This window comes from Neopsephotus bourkii, unplaced genomic scaffold, assembly GCF_033783945.1.
Source record: "Neopsephotus bourkii isolate Nb327-2 ecotype Australia unplaced genomic scaffold, CSIRO-AGI_Nbou_v1 NB_1749, whole genome shotgun sequence".
NCBI lineage: Eukaryota > Metazoa > Chordata > Aves > Psittaciformes > Psittacidae > Neopsephotus > Neopsephotus bourkii.
This window is the reverse complement of record NW_026902223.1, coordinates 5,918,312-5,940,064: the sequence shown is the minus strand read 5'-3', so window position 1 is coordinate 5,940,064 and position 21,753 is coordinate 5,918,312. Positions and strand designations below refer to the sequence as shown.

Genomic DNA, 21,753 nt, shown 5'->3' with positions numbered 1-21,753 from the left:
CTCCAGGTGTTCTGCCACATACATTGCCAGGAATTCAAATTAGTTTTCTGTGCACCTACTTTGTACTTTTTATTACAGTAACAGAAAAAGTAAAGGCTTATATGACATAATGCAATCTTGACACCATAATCTTGTTGTCAGAGTACAGGGTCTCCCATTAACAAGTTGTTTGGGCTGCGGGCTTAGAGCAGAGGCCTTCTGGAAACAGTGTGCTTCATTAGGAAAACAGACCACTCGGCTCTCCTTTCAATGTTTTCTTTTCCCCTTTGCTGTTGCTTTTAAACACACACACATTCCTATTCACAAGAAACAGCATTTCTGATACCAGTCTCTACAATATGCTTTCAATTCTCCATTTTAGCTTGACTTGACCTTTAAAGATGCATTCCTGGGAACCAATCATCCCCATTTTCACTAGAAAAGACTGCCTGAAGTGTTCCTCCATCACAGTACAGAATCCATGGACATTTTAACTGCAATGGACCTGAAGTACACACCTCTAAAATCTGCTAACAGCATTCTAAACAACTGAGATTTCAGAAAGGTTCAGCTCTGCATGTCACCCACGTTAATTTTAACACTAGTGCACTAATACTTCTAACGTGCTATAGACTCACTCATGCCACTGAAAATTAAACTTTACAGGAAGATTATTATACCTTCAGTTCAAAAAGAGAGCTACAGCTTGTTGCTTTATGGGAAGAGAAGGTGGCTGAGTAGAAATAAAGGAAGAAAGAACTGTGAAAAGGGGCTACTTTGACAACTGACACTCTGCTTCTCACAACTGATCTTACCTCAACCTTATCAGGCTTGCTTCAGTGTTGCTTCACATTTCTGTATAGCCCAGCAATAAAAGCTGTATAATAATTGATAGACAAGCTAGTCTCATGTCAAGGGAAGTTAGCTCAGAAGCTTGACAAAATGTTCCATTAACTCATATTGATCACTATTTCTATACTGTGCCAAAAAGGATAAATGAAAACAGAAATCAGAACTTTCATTGCATGATTAACACAGGAAAAACTAGCAGCATAGGTCTTCCATCTTCAATTTAAGACTGGGGGTGAGGGAGATGAAACGAGATTTGTGTGGGGTTGAGTATTTTTTTCCTCCACTCTTTACTCAATTAGTAGTAGAAAAGCTGGTGATCCAGCTTCATTCAATGACTCTACCTGGCTAAGAGGCAGTTCAGCAGAATGTCTAAGCTGAAATGTATTCATGCTGTAACTTTCAGTGTATCAGGAGAACTGATCAATGTTATCCTTCTTCCAAAACTTACACAAGCTTTTGTAAATTACACAGAACATCTCTAGAAGTGGAAGTATGCTCCCCTAACTCTGTTTGTAAAAACTAAGTGCCTCGTAGAAACAAATAATGCAGCAGAAATCATACAAAAGCTAATGAAAATTGGTATCAATGGTACTCTCATCCCAGTAGTGCTTCTAAACCTGAAGGTTACATTTATTTTTAGCACAAACAGTTTAATGGGAAGAAAATTTGCTTGTTTTATAATCACTAACCAGGGAACAAGTTCTACATGTTCAGGTTTTCTCCTGAAAAAGTAGGTAAATATGAAAATGGCATGGTCTAAAGGTAAAACAGCCACAAGTAGGATAGTAGAAAACTCAGATTACAAGTCACAAGCTTGTATCCAATTTGTTTGCCTTAATACTAAGGAAAACAAAGTTACACAAGAGTTAAACCCAGTTATCTGTCAAAATACAGGTATCAGACCACACATGTGCTAAATACCTGTGCTATCATTTCGCAGAACAAAAGTTAACACACCACCATCAGTTACAGGGAGTGCAATATATTTTACTTACTTTGATCAGCATAGTTTTTCGCTTTTAGCTCGAGCTGTCGTGTCTGTGATTCTAGTGCTTCCACTCTGGTCTGCAAGTCCTTTTTCTCCTGTTCTTGAGAATCTTCAAATTCGATGAATTTCTAAATATAAAAAAAAAAGTGAAGTTAAACTCAACAATTAATGACAGGTTTGGGTTTTTTTTAAGCCTGAGCAAATTCTTTCTCCAAAAAGAAAGAAGAGAGATCATTCCTAGATTCGTTTTTAAAAAGACTTCCACTTTAAGCAGCATGTAGGAAACATTAGAGCAGTCCCTCACAGCAAAGAAGGGTGCAAGCAGGTTTCCTAAACACATCTACAGCCCACATTTAAACATGAAGAACGCTATTTTAGCCCAGCGTCCACCAGCCAAGCATCCCACCTTGGCTACTCTGTGTAATCACTAGCAACTAAGTGCCAACTACTTCAATGAAGCCTGCTTAGGACTAACATAAATATGAATTATCTCCTTCTTTCCTAACTTCACACTTGCCTGCCAACACTGCACGTGAATACAGAAAGTCTTGGCATCCTTAGATGTGACTGAACACTGGTGAAACTTACCTTCACCTGTAAACCACAAAGGGACTGACACTGCAGTAGGGACACGCCAGCAACACAGCAAACCAAAATTACATGCTGTCTTTTCATTCCCACCCAATCTTTTATCATTTGATATATAAATGATAAATGCTTAGAGTCTTCATCAAATACTTAATAACCATCTCCTACAATCATCCAACTGCAAAGAAAACTATTCCCAAGCACTCTGCAATTGTGCTGATCACCATCCTCTGCTGCTTACCTTGGTTTACTGACTTTGTGTCTCACTGCTGCATATATCAGTGTTTACATTTTATTGCATTGAAGTTCCCAATTCATCATAACAGCAGTTTTTAAAGCACTTTTGCTATTTTTCTTAACCAAAACCTTCAGAAATTCAACATGTACTGCTAGCACAAAGAACACCAAGAGCCAAAGATACCTTCGGATATGTAGTACACTCTATTCTGCACTGCAAAGGGAAGGCAAGGCCACAAAACACAAGTTATGCAGAAGGCCCATTATAGAGGGAGGAAGAGCACAGAAGAAGCCTTTGCAGAAAAAAAAACCCAGACATTCAAGAGAGCTGAAGGGTGAGAAAGCAAGCTGCAGCTGGGTACCACATGGAAGCAAAGAGACAAGAGGAGGCAGCAACTTAAAAATAGTGGTTATAGGTGATTTGAATGTGTTTTCCTGCCTATTGCTAGGAAAACTTAGAGGAAAAAATACTTTAAATGGTCACACTGACTTTTAAAGAGCTTTAGCCACTGTGTTTTATAGTTTTTACAAAAGCAGACACTCATAACCCTATGAAAACAGCTTCGGCAGTGTCATCAGAAGAGGTTCTGCTTAAAATGTTACTTCTGCTGCAGAAATGCATCAAAAAATCTATGAAGTGGAACAAGAGCTCCTTTCAGACAAGGCTATCACAGGACTAGGCATGGTGTTCATATGACTGTGCTTGAAGCTAAACCATGAAACTACTGAGAAACAGCTGACATGAGCCCAGGTAGCAGTGCTTTGGGTTCTATAATTTAAAATGAGTTCTCCCACTTCAGAAAGAGATGTGGAAAAGTCTTTCACCCCCCTCAACACAAAGTTTGGGAAGATTAATTTGTCAGTGCCATGCTGAAAAACTCCAACTTTCAACTTGTTCCACGTCTCCTTGGTAGCAGATGATACAAAAGTTTTGCCCCTTTTATATTAAATATTCAAGTCATGTCTGGCTTATTCTTAGCAGGCTCCCTTATAGAAAAGGGCTTCAAAGTTTGACACAAATTTGGCACTGAGGCTAAAGACCCACATGGTTTGTTATATTCAACATGGGAAAATATGAAAGAATTATAGAACTGTAACATCTTTGTTTAGTTGCTTCTCTGATGATTTCCCAAAGTCAGATGTGTCTCCTCTTGCAAAAGACCAGTGACAATCCCACTTTTGAATAAACAGCCGTTCAAAGTCATCAATGTCATCATTACTCATGGAACTAAAGATAGATATCATTTAATATTTCCTCTGAAGTCCTTCAACTGCAAATATTAAAACAAGTTTTGTATTAAGTGCTTTTGTTACCTTTCACTAGTTTACCTTCAGTTTGTTCAAGTTAGAACTTAAGTTTCATCTCTTCAAAGCATTTTTATAAGCAGAGCTGAGTAACTTGTTTTTCCTCTGCTGAAAACTATAGCTTATCAAATCATGGACTGAATACTTTAGACTTTGTTTCTATCTGGTTTCATCTCTCCTTCCGGTGGTGTTAACAGAGGCAGAGCCCTAGGATACTGATCACCTTGTCCTGACTACGCTTGTATGACTACAGTGTGAGACATCCCTACCCACAGCAGGGGGGTTGGAACTAGATGATCCTAAAGTCCTTTCCAACGCAAACCATTCTATGACGGCAGGACTAGGCAAGCCAAAGACAGCCTGAGCACCCACACTGAAAGACCTTTTTCATCTTTTATTTATTCACATTGACAATACATTCAAACATTGCACACCACCTGCACTGTTTAACATAAATGCCACAACATATATAGGAACATGTTAGCCACTCAAAATATGGATATTAGACATACTCTCATTTCATCCTGAGCTACTGGTTACGCAAAATAACGAGGCAGACAAACTTCTGTCTTTCCTCATTTTAACTGACATCCTGCCTAAGCCACAATGCCTTATCTTACAACTCTATCAAGAAGTGACACATTCTTTGTGCTTTTTTCTTTAAGAACAAGCTGAAGGATACCAATCCATCTCTAAAACAATCACACCCAATACCACAACATTACAGAATATATGGCTAGAATGGTCCCTAACAGGTCGGCTTGTTTCAAGGCTCAGATGCTCAGTGTTGATGCCTGGATCCTAATTTTGACTACGATATGATGAGGCATACGCACAGGATATGATGCACGCCTCCTCCTGCATGTGCCTGCTGCTGAAATCCAAGCCTGTGATACCTTCAGAAACTATGTTTGGCAACTCCCATTTAATCCTTCCCATTTTCTCCAGGCAGTATCAACTATGTCATTTCAGACAAACATTTGCCTACCCTGTTCTTAAAGACCTCCAATAAAAAGTACTTCACCAATAAGGTTCAGAAGTCTTTGTCATCCATTTTTAATCTACTTAAAGTTTCCAGCAATAAACGCTGTAATAAATACAAACTCAGACTACACAATGGAACAACACAGCATAAACATTCAGAGTCCTCTCATATGCATACAACCATTTAATCGCTCAGTAATACAGTGCTAGCCAAATGAAACATCTTTTCCTACATTTAAGTTATCTTCTGTTTCCTTATATTTTAACTTGCTTTCCCGTCACACAATCCAGTTCCAACACCAAGAGTATCTGATGTCAGGGTTCCACCTACTTGGCATTCTTCATTACCCTATGACATGCCCTTCAGTAATTTTTACTGCAATGAATGCCAGCTTTTCAGCCAATGGCAAGTTCTTCCTGGAGTAGGTAAAGAGAATTAACTACAAAGCCAGCTCAGCTGGACTTGGGGTAGAAAAAAGCACGTGTTCCTGAAAACAGTGTAGTAACTTTCACACTACTTTAGCAAACTTTCCGTACAATGGATCTCAATTTTGTTCTCCCATAAAATACTTAAACTCTTACTGCAGAGTGTTTACTTAACATACAATCCTAAGAAAGAAAGTTAACTTTGGGAACAGTAAGATAAGTGAACTTGATGGCTGCCTCGACTGATTTTCATGGTGTTAAATCCTTTTTCATGGTTGTAAAGTAGCAACCATGTATTTAACATAAGATCTCAAGTACAGCTTAATTCCACCAACAGCAGAGAAGCTAAAAGATACACTGGACAGCCTGACAGGGCTAGAAAGAGTAGATTTTACCTTGTTCCCAAGTCTACACAAAACACCTTCTGCCAGCACCATACATGCAGGTATGGAGCTGTGTACTTCTAGAGAAGTCAAGCTTACTAGCGTATAAAATAGCAGAACCCCAAGATGTTCTTCCTCTCCCACTTCTTTGTGGCAGGGCCCACTGCCTAGCATTCACTAAGTGGGAAGATAAGTTATGCAGAACCGTAAGCAGAACAGCTGGTTCCTCTATTACTTCAGCCATATCACAAAACATACCATGGTAAGAGTCACACAAGGGATTTCACAGCAACTAAAAAGATGATGACTGCTGCCCAGAGGACAGAGAAGTAGGCCCAGAACTTCTGAAATTACATTAACAGAAGCCCACAGGCAACAGCTTTCAAGATGTGTCTTTAGTAACATGGACAATGGTGTATGGAGATGCCTATTCAAATAATAAGCTATTCATATTCATCAAGATACTGCTGCAAACCAAAATTCCTAAGCAGCAAGCAGAAAGTAAAAAGGGATATGTTAATTCTTCAGGGCACTCAGAACAGATGGTATGGAATACTGAACTTAGTAGCTCAAAATTCTCCATTTTGCTGTCAGCTTACACAAGCAACCTCCACAAGGAAAGATACACGCTAAGCCAGTAACTTGTCCAAGAAAAACAGTGCTATATACATGTCCCTCCTTCTGTTTCAACCATACTGCACCCATCAGATTATCTCTACATTCATAAAAAAAAGTGCAACAATCAGACCTGAACAAACCATCTACCTCTCATGAACATACTGTGCTGTATCTATGACAGATATCTTCACATCCACATAGCGCATAACAGGTGACCTTTGAGCTTACAGGTGAAAACGTGGTCTTTGGTCTAACTGCACTTTGGAAAGCATTAGTAAAGTGTCTTGCAGCATGAGTACTAGTCTTTAGACTACATAACACCAGTGCCTTCAAGTTAATGTAACATGACACAAAGGAATGGGGATGGCAGCGAAATACACTACCAGCATCAGTACATACAGCTCCTGCAGAGCCACACCACCACAATTAGCAGCATATTCTATTTCATCACATTATGTTTCTGCTGTTCTTCCCAAGGCCTGCTTGTTTTCAACCTGGCAAGTGCTGCCTGTGTTTTAAGCCCAATTGATTTTCTTATGAATTAGTTCAGAAAATACTCATCAGTCCTCTTATGCACTTAATAAAAATAAAGTGTGTGCTAAAAAAGCCTTTCACACGCAGCTTGTGTCAGAACTAGCAATTGATTCTTTATGGCAACAGGCCCCAGACTGAAATCCATACGGCATCCTACAACAACCTCATGTTTGACAAGGAAGAGGAACGGTCTATTGGTCCAAGAGCTGGAGGGAGTTCACCCCACACTGACTGTAACTAACTGACAAAGCACTGCAACAGTGTGCAGGCAACGTTTTGCCCTCACTTGTAACAATATCATACACAAGTACTTGTACAGGGCTGAAAGTTCCCAATTAGATTTCATTGTCAATATTGTCTCCACCCCTCAGTGTTGGTGTTGTCATTCTGATTTTGGGGAAATGTAGAAACTAAACACACCACAGAGATAAGCACAGGACACCAAGTCTGGAAATAGACTTATAAGATGGCTTGTTCTATTACAGATAATGCTGTCAATCCAATTCTCTACAGGAGTTTGGCGAGACAATGAACTGGAGGAAGTTGTCCTGCAGAGCCGCTTTCTATTGTAGTGCTTTCTAATCTCATAGAAAAGAACGCTTCACAAGCTTATTTATGCTGAAATAGTTCTTAGGTATTTTTATTTCAATTTTTGCAGCAACACCCGAAGGCAGAGCCTGTGTCATTGAACAGCCTGCACCACCTGTTGCTGACTACAGCTTCTATGCACCAACTCCAAAGAACTTCACACAGCAGAGATTTCCATGGGTTTTCCCATGCGCTCTGTTTGTTGCAAATACCCTTTACAACCGCTTTGACACGAACAACCTGCCTCCTGACAAGGGGAAAATCCAAATGGAAAGTGGAAGAGCAGAGAAGCCAGTCTTTGAGTCCACGTCTGCTCTGCAAAGCAGGGCTGCTTTTCTCCTCTGGACCTGCTGACCAGTGCTTCGGGAGAGTTACTTAAGAGGCCTCCAAGAGAAGCGGTGCTAGGGACGGGACACACACGGCTGTGCTCCCCGGCCACCCGGCACTGCCCGGAGCACCACGTACCGGCTCCCCCGCGGCACAGGCTGGGACGGCGCTTCCCGCCTGCCCGCTCCACAAACGCATCAGGACCCGAACCCGTCCCTTGGTGACCCCGAGCCGCTCAGGCAGACACAGCCCGCACCGCCGGGGCCTCCTTCCGCGGAGCCGGCAGGAGCCGCCACCGGGCCGCGGCGCTCCCCGGGCCCGGGTGCCGCAGCTCCCCGCCTTCAGCAGCCCCACCGCCGCCGCGCCGGGCAGGAAGTGACCCCCGCCTGCGCGGAGGAAGAAGCGCGGAGCCGCCGCCCGCCTCGGGAACGGGCCCCCGCCCTCCACCGGCTCCGGGCCCGGCGCCCGCCCTCACCTCCTCGGCCTGCTTGCGCAGCGCCTTCTCTCGCTCGTACTGCGTGAGGAGCTGCTCGTTGTCGTCCCGCAGCAGCTCCAGCTCCACGCTGGTCTCCTGGCTGTGCGCACACACCGAGTCCAGGTTCTCCAGCACGGCCACCACCAGCGGCATCAGCTCGGCGACCACCTCCTCGTCGTAGCGCCCGATGAGCCGCTCGAACTCGCGGTAGATGGAGCCCGCCAGCCCCGACACCCGCTCCGACATCATGGCGGGGCCGGGGCCGCCGGGGTCCTCCTGGTACACCACGCCGTCCGCCAGCTCCATGGCTGCCGGGGAGCGCCTTCCCTCGCGGGGCCCGGCGGGGCGGCAGCAGCTCAGCGCGCTCCCGGCGGCTCCTCCTGCCTCTGCGGCGGGGCCTCGCCTGCAGCCCGGGGGGCGGACAGCGGCGGCGCACGGCACTGACCTCACCCGCCGCGCCGGGGCGGGGCGCGCGTCAGGCGGGAGAGGCGGGGCCGCGCCGGGCGGGTGGGGCCATGGCGGCGGCTGTGGAGATGGAGGCCTCCTAGTGCCGCCGCGTTCTCCATCGGGTTCCGCCGGACCGGGGAAGCACCGGAGCCACAGCCGATGCGCCCGGTGTGGGGAGGAGCTCTGCTGGCAGGGAGTGCGGCGCTAGGGTGTTGGGTTGTGGAGCGGGAGACTGAGCTCCGACCCGTGGGGCCGCGTGATTAAACCTTCATGTCTGAACGGAAGATGTGAGGAAGTGCTGCTGACAGCTCCCGGGGAAGCGCCGTTACTTACGTATGGCACCCACACGGGCATAAAGAGATGGAGTGACTCATGTGGGGGTGACTGACGGAGCTAAACCCAGGGTTCAGGACTTGGCGGCTCCCGAACCCCTCCTGGGTTGCTGTGCTGGCTCATCTGACAGCAAAAGAACCCCTTATTTCTGATAAGGCCTCCAGATAATATCAGGAATCCTGGTTTATTTGCAATAACACGCCTTAGAAAGCATCTCGCAGTTACTAAGATTGGTTTTCCAGGGATTTGGGACAGTGAAGTGCGTTCTGGATCATGTGCTTTGTCATGGGAGTGGTGTGAGCTATTCTAGACATTCATAGTAAAAACACCTTCTGAGATTGAAAAGCTTCAGCGCTGCTTCACATCCCTTACTTTTATCATAGAATCAGTTAGGAAAAGGAAAGACCTTTAGGATCCTCGAGTCTAACCGTTAACCCAGCACTGCCCAGCCTACCACTAAACCACATCCCTCTGTGCTGCATCCACACATCAGTCTTTTAAACACCTCCAGGGATGGTGACTCCAGCACTTCCCTGGGCAGCCTGGTCCAGTGCTTGACAGCCCTTCATGTTTCCCAATATCCAGTCTAACCCCTCCCCCCCGGCACAACCTTTAGGACACAATTCCTAATTGGGAAAATCATTATTTTTCATTAAGTAGGAGTATTCTGTGTACAAGGGAGTTAAGGAACCTGATGGCAGCACTGAATAAAGCAATGAGTGTTATAAAAAAACCCAAAGCCTGAGAAGTGGTGAACTTTGAGGGGATTGCTTTGTTTTCCACTGGAGAGCACTAGAGGTTAGCACTGCGTTTGCTCTCACTTGGACTGATGCTAAGACAAGTAACAATACTTTTAACACATATGCTGTGTTGTCTTCTTATGCACTAAGCTAGTGGACCTGCACAGGAATAATGAGGAAGAAGAGTTCAGCCCCATATACTGGATTTCTTGGGAGTGCTGTTTAGACACCATCCTCCTAAGCTAACGTTTAACACAGTGCAGCCAGGGCATAGGCAGTTAAAGTACACATTTATTTATAAATATGGCAAAAGGAAAGAAAAGCTGATTGCCTTTGAATTGTTAAAATCATTTTAGCTAAAAAATAAGTTTAAAAAGACACAGTGTGCAATTTCCTACTCTCATTTCCTCAAGTGCAATTTTCATTTAAATTACTGGAAATGATCCCTATGAAAAGACAATTTTTTTACTATTTTTCTTCAGCAGTTATCCACTGAGGAAAACTGCAACTTCTCCTTGTTTGCCTGCTGTCTACTACAGATCAGAGTCTTGTCTTGCTGCAGAAGTGCTGAGGGAAGCTCAGAATTCCTCTCTCCTTTGAAGTCATACATCATTTCCCTTTACTGCAGTTGTTTGTATTGTGGAGGACACTGAGCACCTTTGGGGTGGGGGTTATTGACTTGTGGTTTTTTACACAAGTTTCTTTTTTACATGAAGAAATCCTGTAGGACTCCTGCAAACAGCCGAAGCCCAGCGGTAACTCAGTTCTGCTCCCAGGATAAGGCTGCCAGCCTGTAGCTAATTCCAGTGGACTTTTAACCTTGAACTCACCATGCTATTCATGGGGAATACCCCATAATGTGAGGACAGCTCTAAGCAGCTGCAGATTACTGTGGGGATACAAACACCAATCATCTTGAATTGCAGCAGAGATCCTTTTCTCTATGTAGAGTTCTACAGTTATTGCCATCACACTGGGCAAATTGCACAAGTGCATCAGCTCAGAAGACGTCTGTTCTGACAGATGGCAGAAATGGGTCAAGGTGTCTGCCGACAGCCTGTAAGGGATGGGGTCTCTGAGGATATGCTATTTTTATCCTGTTTCTATTAGCAAAATGGATAGATGTGGTTTTCTTTCACAGCTGGAGCAAGTCTGTCATGAAACAGGCAGGCTGTTGCCATTAGAGTTGCAATCAGACTGATGAGTACAAGTAGAAAAGAGCCATTTGTGCTCATGTTTTATTTCTAGTCAGCTGGGGGGGGTTCTAACATGGATAAATGAAGTATTTAAAAAGATGAACAACAAAAAATTACCTGGGAGATGAGTTTAAGTGGTGTAAAAATATATCTTATTAATAGTCTTTCCACTGTGATTGTGTTTTATGATGTGCACCTCACAGTCAGTGTGAGACCAGAAACTTGGGGATGGACTAAAAATAGGACGAGTTACAGAATGATACCCTAGTTGCTTGCCAGGAGATTAAAAGACCTTGATGATGACCTGTCAAGTTAGTAAATTAATCAAGCATATGAAACAGCATGAAGAAACTTGATACTATAGGTTTTGTAGCTTGAAAGCATTGGCTGGCTGTGGTAACTACTGGAGTAAAATGTCATTATACTCTTGGAGAAAGAACTGCCTACGAAAGGAATTATTTTTCTGGCTAACAAGAAAAGTTATATTCCTTATTCTTAGAAATACCAGTTTGTTTGAAAGTAAATTGATTTGCAATTTACTAGGGAAGGAACCTACCCCTTGGATCAGTATGGGGTGAAAGAGCTTCACTGGGACATTATCCAGAGGAAGAAATCTTTGTAAGAGCTTAATTCTGTGGTGCTTTATATCTTAAAGCACAACAGAAATCAAGCTAAAAGCAGATAAATAATAGCAATGCTGAGCTAAGTGAAGAGTAGTATAACCACAAGCAACAAAAGACATCACACAAGTGTGGTTATGAGGAGCAAGCACTGCACACCACAAACTGAGTCCCAATGAGTACCCCCCAAATGCTGTGAATGGTACAGATAGGGGCTGTGAGCTGAGATCAGCCACAACAGCAGAGCCAGGAGCTTTGTTTGAATTCTGACCTTCAGAGACATTCACAGCTTTGCCTCAGGCCTGCTTTAAAAATCTCTACTGATTTCAAGTAATATGTAAATGCCATGAGCTCCGTCATTATACTTAGTTCACTCACTGAACTCTTTGAAGGTCTTTACTTTCTCTCCCCATGGTCTGCTTTTAGGAAGTTACTTGTCTAGACTGTCTCCTTTGCATTTTAGCTAAACATGGGATTTTCAGTGTAATTTAGTAATGTTGGTAGAATTTTCAACCAGCAAAAATCTGCTCATTTATACAGTTAACACTAATAAGGAAACACATTTCTGCGGTGTTTCATGTACTGTGCAATGCACGGCATGCTCTGCTAATCGTGGATTACTCTCAAAAGTGCCAAAGATGACCCTTATTTAATGAGGTTAAAAGACTTGGCAAAGATCACAGAGCAGACCTATGGGAAAGCTGCAGACAGTGCTTGCCCACCTTCTGGCAGGTCCTAAGCTGTAATCGTTAAATGACATAGTTTTACCAAGGCTGTAAATAGATGTCCTATTGCTGCTTTTAAGTGATTATTTTTCTAAGCATCCGGTTTCTAGACTTTTTCTATTGTTAAAGATTATTTTGCCTTAGTGAGGATTACAGCATTACTGTTTGGTTTAGCAGTGTGAAATAGCTTAAATAAATGGATATCGATACAACAGAATATAGTGGGTTGACATTATCCGGAAAGAACTCAGAAATTCCAAATCCAAAATAACTTGGGGGGGGGGGGGGAAGACACATGACTTGCTAGAATGTACAATGCTGTGGGGGTGATTTGCAATGTGGGGGGGTTTTAAACATCTTACATCGAATCAGAGACCATGGGAAAATGAGTACATTGGGGCATGATCATACCTGGGGGAAAAAAAGACCCCCAAATACTAGTAAATGTTATCTGAATAGATGCTATGTCAGATCCAGATTCTCCCATCAGAACTAGAAGTGAGACATGGATGTGTATAGGATTGAGGCAAAGGGATTCCAAGGAAGGAAATCCGCCCTATCAAAATGCTAAACTTACCCCTGGTAAGTCCTGCCCAGAGGGAAGTGAAATCCACATTATCTTCCTTTCACGAAGGGACATGGAGCAGAGTCCAGGGAATTCATCCCATTTGGAGAAACAAACCCAGGAGCAGCTCAGATTTCCTCCCAGCAGCACACGCTGTGAATGCAAGAACTGGGGGTCCAGATGTTTTATCCTGGGCTCTCTCCGAAGGGAATAAAATGCTCAGGGCAAAACGACTGACTGGTAGGTTGCTGAAGGGCCTTTTGACTCGGAGAGCTAATACAGTATAACCAGAAAAAAACACCCCAAACAAGAAAACCAACCACAAGCCAAACCCAACTGCCTTTTTTAAAGCAGACACTTAAGGAAAGCAGAGCAAAATCAGGGGTTTATTAACATAACTGTAAGTGCCTTCTCTTAAATAAAGCCTGAGACCCAGCAGCTAACACTGTAACGCCTAAAAACGCCTCTGCCGGGCACCCGCACCTTCAGTACCTGCCGGAGGCACTCGACAGCCGGCAGCGCGCACCGGCACCGACCGCTCCGAGGCACCGGGCCTGCGGAGCGCGGTCAGACCCGGGCGGCTGGAGCGGGGGCCCGGCCTGGTGCCCCCTGCAGGCGGGAGGCCGCGCTGTCACCATGGCAACCGGCCGGCCCGGCTTGCGGCGGGGGTGGCTCCGGGCTAAGCCGGTAGCGGCGGCAGCGCCGGGCCCCCAGAGCCAGCCGGGGCCCGCTGCAGGTGAGACGGGCGGCGGGACGGTGCGGGGGGAACACGGGCGGTGGGCACAGGGGCGGTGGGCACAGGGCCGGTGGGCACAGGGCCGGTGGGATGGGGCTCGCTGCGGGCAGCGCTGGTCTGCGCCCGGTCACTGACCGCCTCCCTGCGGGCCCCTCGGGAGGGCTTCCCCGCGCTACGGTAGGGGGTACCTACACGCACATACCTATACACACATAGCTAATACATCCCTACCTACACATGCAGCAAAACCGTGTTCAAAACTGACCCATTACTTTACACATCAAAGTTACATATAGGGACTTATTCAACCTCCTTTGCCTGAAATCGCAGGTGACAGCCTCCCGGGCAGCACTTGGAGCTGTATCTCTGACAGTCCTTACCATACATTCTGGTTTAATACTTGCTAATTGCAGGCTTGGCACATTGTCATCGTTTTAAACTTCCTTGCGTATCACTTGTGTAAACCCACGCAGAGTGAGTGACTGTCAAACCAGTGCAGATCCCAGGTTACTGACCTTCAGATGCAGACAGTGTAGCTCTAACGAGAGCTAATGCTACACAGGACACAGGGCTGTGACTGTATTTGCTTGCTGATCCTGGAATAACACCTTTTATTCCTTTTCTCATTAGGACAATGGCTTCTATCACCGAGCGCACCTTCATTGCCATCAAGCCTGATGGGGTCCAGAGGGGTCTGGTGGGAGAGATCATCAAGCGGTTTGAACAGAAAGGCTTCAAACTGGTGGCCATGAAATTAATACACGTAAGCTTTCCTGCATTTGTACACCTCTTTTTGCGTACCAACTGCACCCTTACACCAGAGCAGCGTGCTGCAATGGTAGATGTAGTCTACAGAACAATTAAACCTGAATGTTTTTGGAACAGTTCCAATTCCCAGCTCTGGCTAAATGCTTTAGACAAGCTAAGCACGCTAATTTTAGTAACCTGATGTCCTCAGTCAGAAGAGAATATTCTTTTAGGGGCATCCTATACCTAATAAATGCCTCTGAATAGCTTTAACAAATACCAGCTCACAGAAGTGGTCTGTGTTGGTAAAAGATACTCTTCTAAGTTGAGCTGTGGTTGAAGCAAACTGATCAAATCCATAGTGACCAGAAGTACTTCTAGGAAGGTATCAGAAATGCTGCATTTTCAAGTGCATGCAAGTTTCAGGATTAGCCATGCTCTGTGGTTAATCTGTGTGATTTTAGCATGCTCTTAAGTTCTTACAGTAAGCTTTTTTTGATGGTTGGCTGGTTTTTAATGCAGGCCTCTGAAGAACTTCTGAGGGAGCACTACATTGACCTGAAGGACCGGCCATTCTACGATGGTCTGGTGCAGTACATGCACTCCGGCCCTGTGGTAGCCATGGTGAGTTCTTGAGAATGAAGCTCAGCTAAGAAAAATATACTATTTAATTGTTGTACCTGCAGTAACATTGTCTTACTTGTGTAATTCTAGTTTGTGTTTAAAGAACTTAAAAATCCCCACTCAAATACTGTCATAGGGAAGATGTGATGTAAACTCCTTTAATCCTTTTTCATAAGCTTTTTCTGCTCTGGGTCACTATGTTGAGGAGGAGGGCAAGGGGAAAGATGGGACAAAAGTGGGGACACTGAAAGACAGTAAACCTGCACAAAGCCCCACTGTGAAATGCCATGCATTAAGCAAGCTGAAAAACAATGGTGGAATGGATTTACTGTACTCCTAAGTGAGAGCAACTTTGAAAGTCTTTTTCTGTCTGACTTTATTAGAAGGGTTTTCTTTTTTTCTCTTTGATAGTGTATTTGTGACATAGTTAAGCTGGAGATCTAGACCTTCAGTGAGCAGCATTGTGAGGCCATTTACCATACTGAGATTTAAAACCATTCTCTTCCCACCCTCAGTGGGAAAAGGTATTGTGCAGGAGGGGAGAACATTAGTAGACACTTCAAAAAGCTGATGGAAAATCAGAGATAAAGTATGTCTTGTTATTACAAATATTCAGATGGTATCTGTGCTGTGATGGACAACATTGTGTCATTGGGGAGGGCTTGATTGACTCTTCATCTACTGCTAAGATTTAATGATCTCAATTGATATTTTCTTTAAGGTGTGGGAAGGTCTCAATGTGATTAAGACAGGAAGAGTGATGCTGGGGGAAACTAATCCATTCGATTCAAAGCCTGGCACTATCCGTGGTGACCTCTGTGTTCAGGTTGGAAGGTATGTTTTGCAATGACTGATATCATCTAAAGATACTGAATGTGTCCAGTGGGTATGTCATGATGCATGTAGGAACTGTGCTCCATCCTTCTCTGTCTTATGGAAGGAGCTCCTGTTCCCTCTGCCCATGTAATGTTATTATCTAAAGATGGAAATTGAATTCTGGTCTTCCCTTTTGACAAAAATGATGAGCAAAGCTGGGGCTGCATGCTCCATTCTCACAACTACTTTATGCTTACTTAAAACCTCTCTCCACAATGAATACCTCTTCAAAAAAAGAGGCTTATTTTGTTTTGCACTTGAGGATTATGTTACTTTTATACCCACCTTTTCTTTTCCTAGGAACATCATTCATGGAAGTGATTCTGTTGAGAGTGCCGAGACAGAGATCAATTTATGGTTTGCTCCTGAGGAACTGGTTGATTACCGAAGCTGTGCTCATGAGTGGATCTATGAGTAAAACCAAGCCTGCTCCTGCTGATACCCTCACTGCCTGTGAGGAGCTGCCAGCCTGTAGCTACTGCAGAGCCCCTCATATACACTGGTAGAAATCTGCCTCAGAAACCTGCGAGATCGCTTGGTTGTGAATATTGAATATAGCCAGTGTTTGCTGCTGCTTTGGTTAAAAAGATGCCAGGTTAGAGATGGAAATGTACTTTCAAAATGATGCTTCTGGGGGTGAGAGGTGTGAGATTAAAACACAGAGCGTATAATACATGTATTTTTTTCCCAAAATACTCTGTAGACAGAAGGAGTATTTTGGTAAATAGAAAAAAAGAAGAGGTAATAATTTATTGGGTAAATAAATATGCAAATGGATCAGTGTCAAAGGTTAACATTCTTAAATTGTTAGGGGACAACTAGTAATATGTTGATAACATGGCCAAATGTTGCAGATTGAACTTGATATTGAGTGAAGTGGGTCCCTGTGCCCAATACACTGCAGAAGAAAGGGTATTTATTCCTCTCTGCAGTGTGCTGTGCCCATACACAGAGCAGAGCTTTGAGTAAAATGAGAACTTCCCTTGGGATTGGCACCCTTTTAACTGGCTTTGGTTCCCCCATGTGGGATTTATTTAGCATTTTAGGGGAGGCTTAATCGGCCAAGCCTCCTAAATGCCCTTTTATGTGAAAAGAAGATTAATGTGAGGATAGATGAAGCAGATCTACCTTCAAGCACTTTACTCTAGCAGTCCTCTGGCAACAGTATGGTTTGCTTTACTGACTGAACAGCTGATAACTGAGCTATGTTCTCATTTGTGCTCTTAGTTGGAATTACAAAGCTGCTTTTGGATAAGGTATTTCAGAAGTGACTTTAGAATTAGATTTTGTAATTTATCCAATCATGTAAAGAAAGAGAGTTGTAATAATGCTGAATGTATTGCAGTAGAGGTGTCTGCTCCCACCAGAAAACATAATCAACCTCTGGCAGAACTTTTCACAACAAATACTCACTGGATAAGGAACAAGAAATGTGTTGGGGTCAACATGATGTATTTATCTACCTGCAATCTTGTATTCAGTAAAAGCAAGAGTTTCATTAAATCAGTTGTCCAAAGTCCTACATGTTTTTTTCCTACAGTGAGTTGTTTCAAATACTGAACTGTGTAATGAATGCTGAATTCAATGCTTGTGATACTTGATGAAGACACCTTACTCCTAAAAAGAGACTGTGCATAATAAAACAACATTGGCTGTTTCTTAAGTGAAATAAAAGTGAATTCTCATTGTACTGTTTTAGATCTAATCAGTGACTATAAAGAGGGAACAATTGCCTGACTGCCAAACCGTAGGTGAAGGTGTAGCTTCTCTTCTGAAAATACTCTGTGTTAGAGAAGGTACATAATTAAGTTAAAGGCTGTTGGAGAAAAGGGAAGCTGAAACAAACCTGTGCACGAGATGAGTCTCCAGGTCCCCTTTTGCTCAAAGGATTACTTGAGATTCCTTTTTCTTGATTTGCTTACTACAAAATGGAGAAATATGGGTTATCTGGAGAGCATCAGAAAGCGGCTGCTGAGTGTCATGGGTTGGGACTGAAAGGAAGGAGGTCAGTGCCCACACTCCTCATCCGCAATGCCCAGTGAACACGTCCAGTTTCACCAAGTGGCCTGTGACTGCACAAGTGCTGCACAGGGTATGGCACTAACGCTGCAGCTGTGGCACACCATTATCACCAGCTCAAGGTGTAAATTAGTCAAAGGCCACGTAGTAAACATAATAGACAGTAACACCACTCTTGTTACTGTTGTTAGCACGCAAGGCCAGCGGCTGTTCAGTTTTACATCTGCATTTTGACACTTCGCAGCTTCATCTCCCCGCACCACAACAAAACCACCGGCAACTCGCCTGGCCTGCCGCTCCAGCACCACTGTTCTGTGAGAACACCATTTCCAGCAGCTGTGAGGGTGCTGCTCGGTCAGCAACCTGTGGGGATGCCTCTGAGAACGGCAAAGCAGGACCCTCCGAGTCAAACCTGATTTAGTGCAATCAAACGTCCTCAATCTGGGCACTGCGGAGAACAGCGATGGCCCCAGTGCTGCAACTGCAAACGAATCCCGCGTCAACGCGACAGGTGCCGCTTGGCACACACGGCCCGGCCGCCTGCCAGGCGGGGCCTCGGACAGGGCTCAGCAGGAGCGCAGCGGCCGCCACCAGGCCCAGCTCGGCCCGGACCAGCCCCAGGCCCCGGTCTGGCGGGAGTGGGCGGGCGAGCGCCGAAGCGAGCCCCCAGCCCCGCCAGGCCCGCCCCCAAGCGCCGCAGGCCCGGCGGCTCCTCCTCTGCGCAGGGCGGGGGATCCGGAGACGGCTCGCCGCCGCCTCCTCCTCTTCCTTCGGCGGCTGCGGTGGGGAAGGCGGCGGCTGCGGGAGCTCCAGAGAGGTGAGGCGAGGGCCGGGCCTCCCCGCTCCGGTCCGCTCCATGAGGGGGTGCGGGCCTCGCCAGTCCCCTGTGCTTTAAGGCAGGCGGGCTTCCTTAGTGCCGGGCGCGGCGGCAGCGGCCTGCGGGCCTCGCCCCGGCGAGCGGCGGCGCCGGGCGGTAGCGGGGCCCGGGAGGGGGTGGACGGGACGGGGCACGCCGCGGTCCCGGTGCCACGTGTGCGCGGGCGGGGCGGGCTCCGGGTCCCGCCGACCTTGAGGCCGCTGGTTCCCCTGTGCCCCGCAGCGCGATGGCGGCCAACAACGAGCGCACCTTCATCGCCGTCAAACCCGACGGCGTCCAGCGTGGGCTGGTGGGAGAGATCATCAAGCGGTTCGAGCAGAAGGGCTTCCGCCTGGTGGCCATGAAGCTGGTGCACGTAAGTCCCCTGCGCCGGGCGCTGCCCCTCGCCTACCTGGAGCGGTGCTTGCATCGGCACACACGTGTGTCTGGTGTGCGGCTCCTCCGGCATGAGGATGGGGATCCGAGGCCGGGGTTGCCCAGCAGCTCACCCATGAGGCCGAGCTGCGGATCACGCACAAACGTTTGGTATCTGCCATTTCCTAAGCAAACAAATTGTGCTTAAAAGGCTTAATGGCAGCTAACAGAGCGAGGAAATGACCTTGAGTGGAAGGTTGCGTTAGGGAATGACATACACAGATCCAGATGCTCTGAGGATTGCTGTAATGCAAATAGCTTGACACCGCACAGCACTGACAGTAGTGCATTGTGCCCTCCTCAGGTTGTGCATTAAGAACTTCCGTTGAAACCCATAACAGCATTGCAGCAGCTGCTAATGACTGATGGATCCCGTCTCTGATGCTGTAGTCTTGCAGCAGTGATACCTTTTGTGGCACGATACATAATGTTACATCTCTTTTAAAGGCCTCTGAAGACCTTCTGAAGCAACATTACATTGACCTGAAAGACAGACCGTTCTACCCTGGTTTGGTTAAGTACATGAACTCTGGACCTGTTGTGGCCATGGTAAGTGGCTTTGTTTCACTTGAGGGCTACGTTCTTATTCATCTTGCTCTGTAAATGTAAAATACTCAGAGATACTGTTGCAGAAACACTTTCTCACACTGCCCAGTTCTGATAGTGGCAAAAGAAAAACACTGTGAAGACAATCTCATAGGAAGTTACTATGTATTAACAAGAAAGTGTGCATGTATAAAGTACGCATTAAAATGCTTAGCGTGCACCAAACAATCTTCTGGTTTTGGCAAAAAAGGGTCAGAAATCCATCTTTGTGTCACTCTTTTTTACACTGCCCCCAAAACAATACAATTGCCCTAATAGCTTTTGCTCCAGTTCTGACTGTAGCTGGTGAGGAGCACCTGCTTGGGCTGTCCTTACCCTGGCCAACAGAAGGGTTTTGGAGTTGGCCTTGTACATCAGTTAACTGAGGTGTGGTGAAGCATCTTTGCTGGAGTGATAGTGGCAATAGTCCTTTTCACAGTCACTTTCAGTCCCTGGGTGTTTTCCTAAGTCAGTGTTGCAGGCCTAAGAGAGAATCCTAGAATCCAGTTCCAACCCCCTGCCCTGGGCAGGGACATCTTCCACTAGAGCAGCTTGCTTCAAGCCCCTGTGTCCAACCTGGCCTTGAACACTGCCAGGGATGGGGCAGCCATGGCTCCTCTGGGCACCCTGTGCCAGCGCCTCAGCACCCTCACGGGGAAGAGCTTCTGCCTAAGAGCTCAGCTCAGTCTCTGTCAGATTAAAGCCGTTCCCCCTTTTTCTGTCCCTACAGGCCACTGTAAAAAAGTCCCTCTTGAGCTTTCTTGTCAGCCCCTTTAGGTAGTGAAAAGACTCCAGGTTGGGTTAATTTTCTTGGTGGTAGAGCCCCCGTTTCTTTGCCAAGTGTGTGATTAGCAAAGATTAATCTTTGGTATTCTGTATAAGCAATGCTAAATGGGATTTGTTTTTACTTAAGGTATGGGAAGGACTCAATGTGGTTAAAACCGGGAGAGTGATGCTCGGGGAAACAAACCCTGCAGACTCCAAGCCTGGTACCATCCGTGGTGACTTCTGCATTCAAGTAGGAAGGTTTGTGCTCAGCTTGTTACCAATACAGATTAACAACTCCATAGTGGTATCTTTGATTCTAGGGAGTCAAGACTGTTGGTAGCTGTCCTAGTCTGATGGTGTTTTACTTGCAGGTCACAACCCTTGACTGCTACTTAAGGAAATGGCTTGGCACAAAACTGATTTGTTTTGAACTGTCTCTCCTCATCAGAGCTTTGTGTAAGATCAGTCGGTGGCAGTGGCTGTTGTAGCACAGTAGCTGTAGTCACCCTGCCAGGCTTCAGTAGCTCTTCCAGAGGGGGTGCCTGAGCATTGTACCTGCAGTAGCAGTCGTGCAGCTCTAGATGCTTCATGGTTTTACTTAAGGAGAGCTTCTTAGGTTGATGAAGTGTGTTTTTATTTGAACAATGTGCTTCTTTCCTTCCCCAGAAACATCATTCACGGTAGTGACTCTGTGGAGAGCGCGCAGAAGGAGATCAACCTGTGGTTCAAACCTGCAGAGCTCGTTGACTTCAAGTCTTGTGCACATGACTGGATCTACGAGTGAACTGAGTTGCCACAGTGACTTGTGCCTTCTAAACGCATCATCTCATTCCAGCTACTACCTGGGAGCAACCACGGTTATCTTAGTCGTTTTCAGCACTGTCAAATAAATTCATATGAAGTAATTGTGTTGTGGTGCTTTCACTGTAAAACAGACAGTCTGCTGTGTTCAGGTGTCCACATAAGACATCTGATTTTGTTGTTCAGTATTTGCCTTGTGTAGGAGGATTATTTAACACCAACTGTCAGTCACATACAGGCATATCAGTAATAATCCAGTGACTTCTGTTGACTACAAAAGTTGCATTGAATGCTGCAAAAGTACATTAGTCACAAAGCCAGCTTGCAAAGGGAAGCCTGAAGGGATGCTCAAGCTACTCCCACCACAGCAGAACTGAACTAGAAGAAAAATGAGTG

The 21,753-nt window shown here is 45.5% G+C and overlaps 3 protein-coding genes across 9 annotated transcripts in view; 2 read left to right on the top strand and 1 right to left on the bottom strand.

The window, feature by feature from the left end:
- The window catches only part of SPAG9 (sperm associated antigen 9), a 63,986-nt gene extending 55,246 nt beyond the window's left edge, over positions 1-8,740 (bottom strand). For 4 of the 7 annotated variants that reach the window (XM_061377003.1, XM_061377008.1, XM_061377004.1 and 1 more), the window contains exons 1-2: positions 8,285-8,739; positions 1,827-1,947 (exon numbers count right to left, since the gene is read on the bottom strand). In XM_061377003.1, the coding sequence (XP_061232987.1) occupies positions 1,827-1,947; positions 8,285-8,590 (427 nt within the window). In that variant the 5' untranslated portion in view covers positions 8,591-8,739. Of the gene's footprint in view, positions 1-1,826; positions 1,948-8,284 lie in introns of all 7 variants that reach the window. The other 3 variants (XM_061377006.1, XM_061377007.1, XM_061377012.1) reach the window with 2 other exon arrangements.
- A 4,772-nt stretch (positions 8,741-13,512) lies between these two features.
- On the top strand, positions 13,513-17,396 carry LOC133224935 (nucleoside diphosphate kinase-like). Its single transcript, XM_061376891.1, has 5 exons — positions 13,513-13,646; positions 14,277-14,409; positions 14,916-15,017; positions 15,739-15,851; positions 16,194-17,396. Exons 2-5 carry the CDS (start codon positions 14,281-14,283, stop codon positions 16,309-16,311), a joined length of 462 nt encoding a protein of 153 aa, XP_061232875.1. The 5' UTR covers positions 13,513-13,646; positions 14,277-14,280; the 3' UTR covers positions 16,312-17,396.
- A 528-nt stretch (positions 17,397-17,924) lies between these two features.
- Positions 17,925-21,461, top strand: LOC133225146 (nucleoside diphosphate kinase). The gene is made up of 6 exons (XM_061377265.1): positions 17,925-18,034; positions 18,424-18,729; positions 19,012-19,144; positions 19,651-19,752; positions 20,702-20,814; positions 21,223-21,461. The coding sequence occupies exons 1-6, from the start codon at positions 17,925-17,927 to the stop codon at positions 21,338-21,340; spliced, it is 882 nt and encodes a 293-aa protein (XP_061233249.1). The 3' UTR covers positions 21,341-21,461.
- Positions 21,462-21,753: the final 292 nt, after the last annotated feature.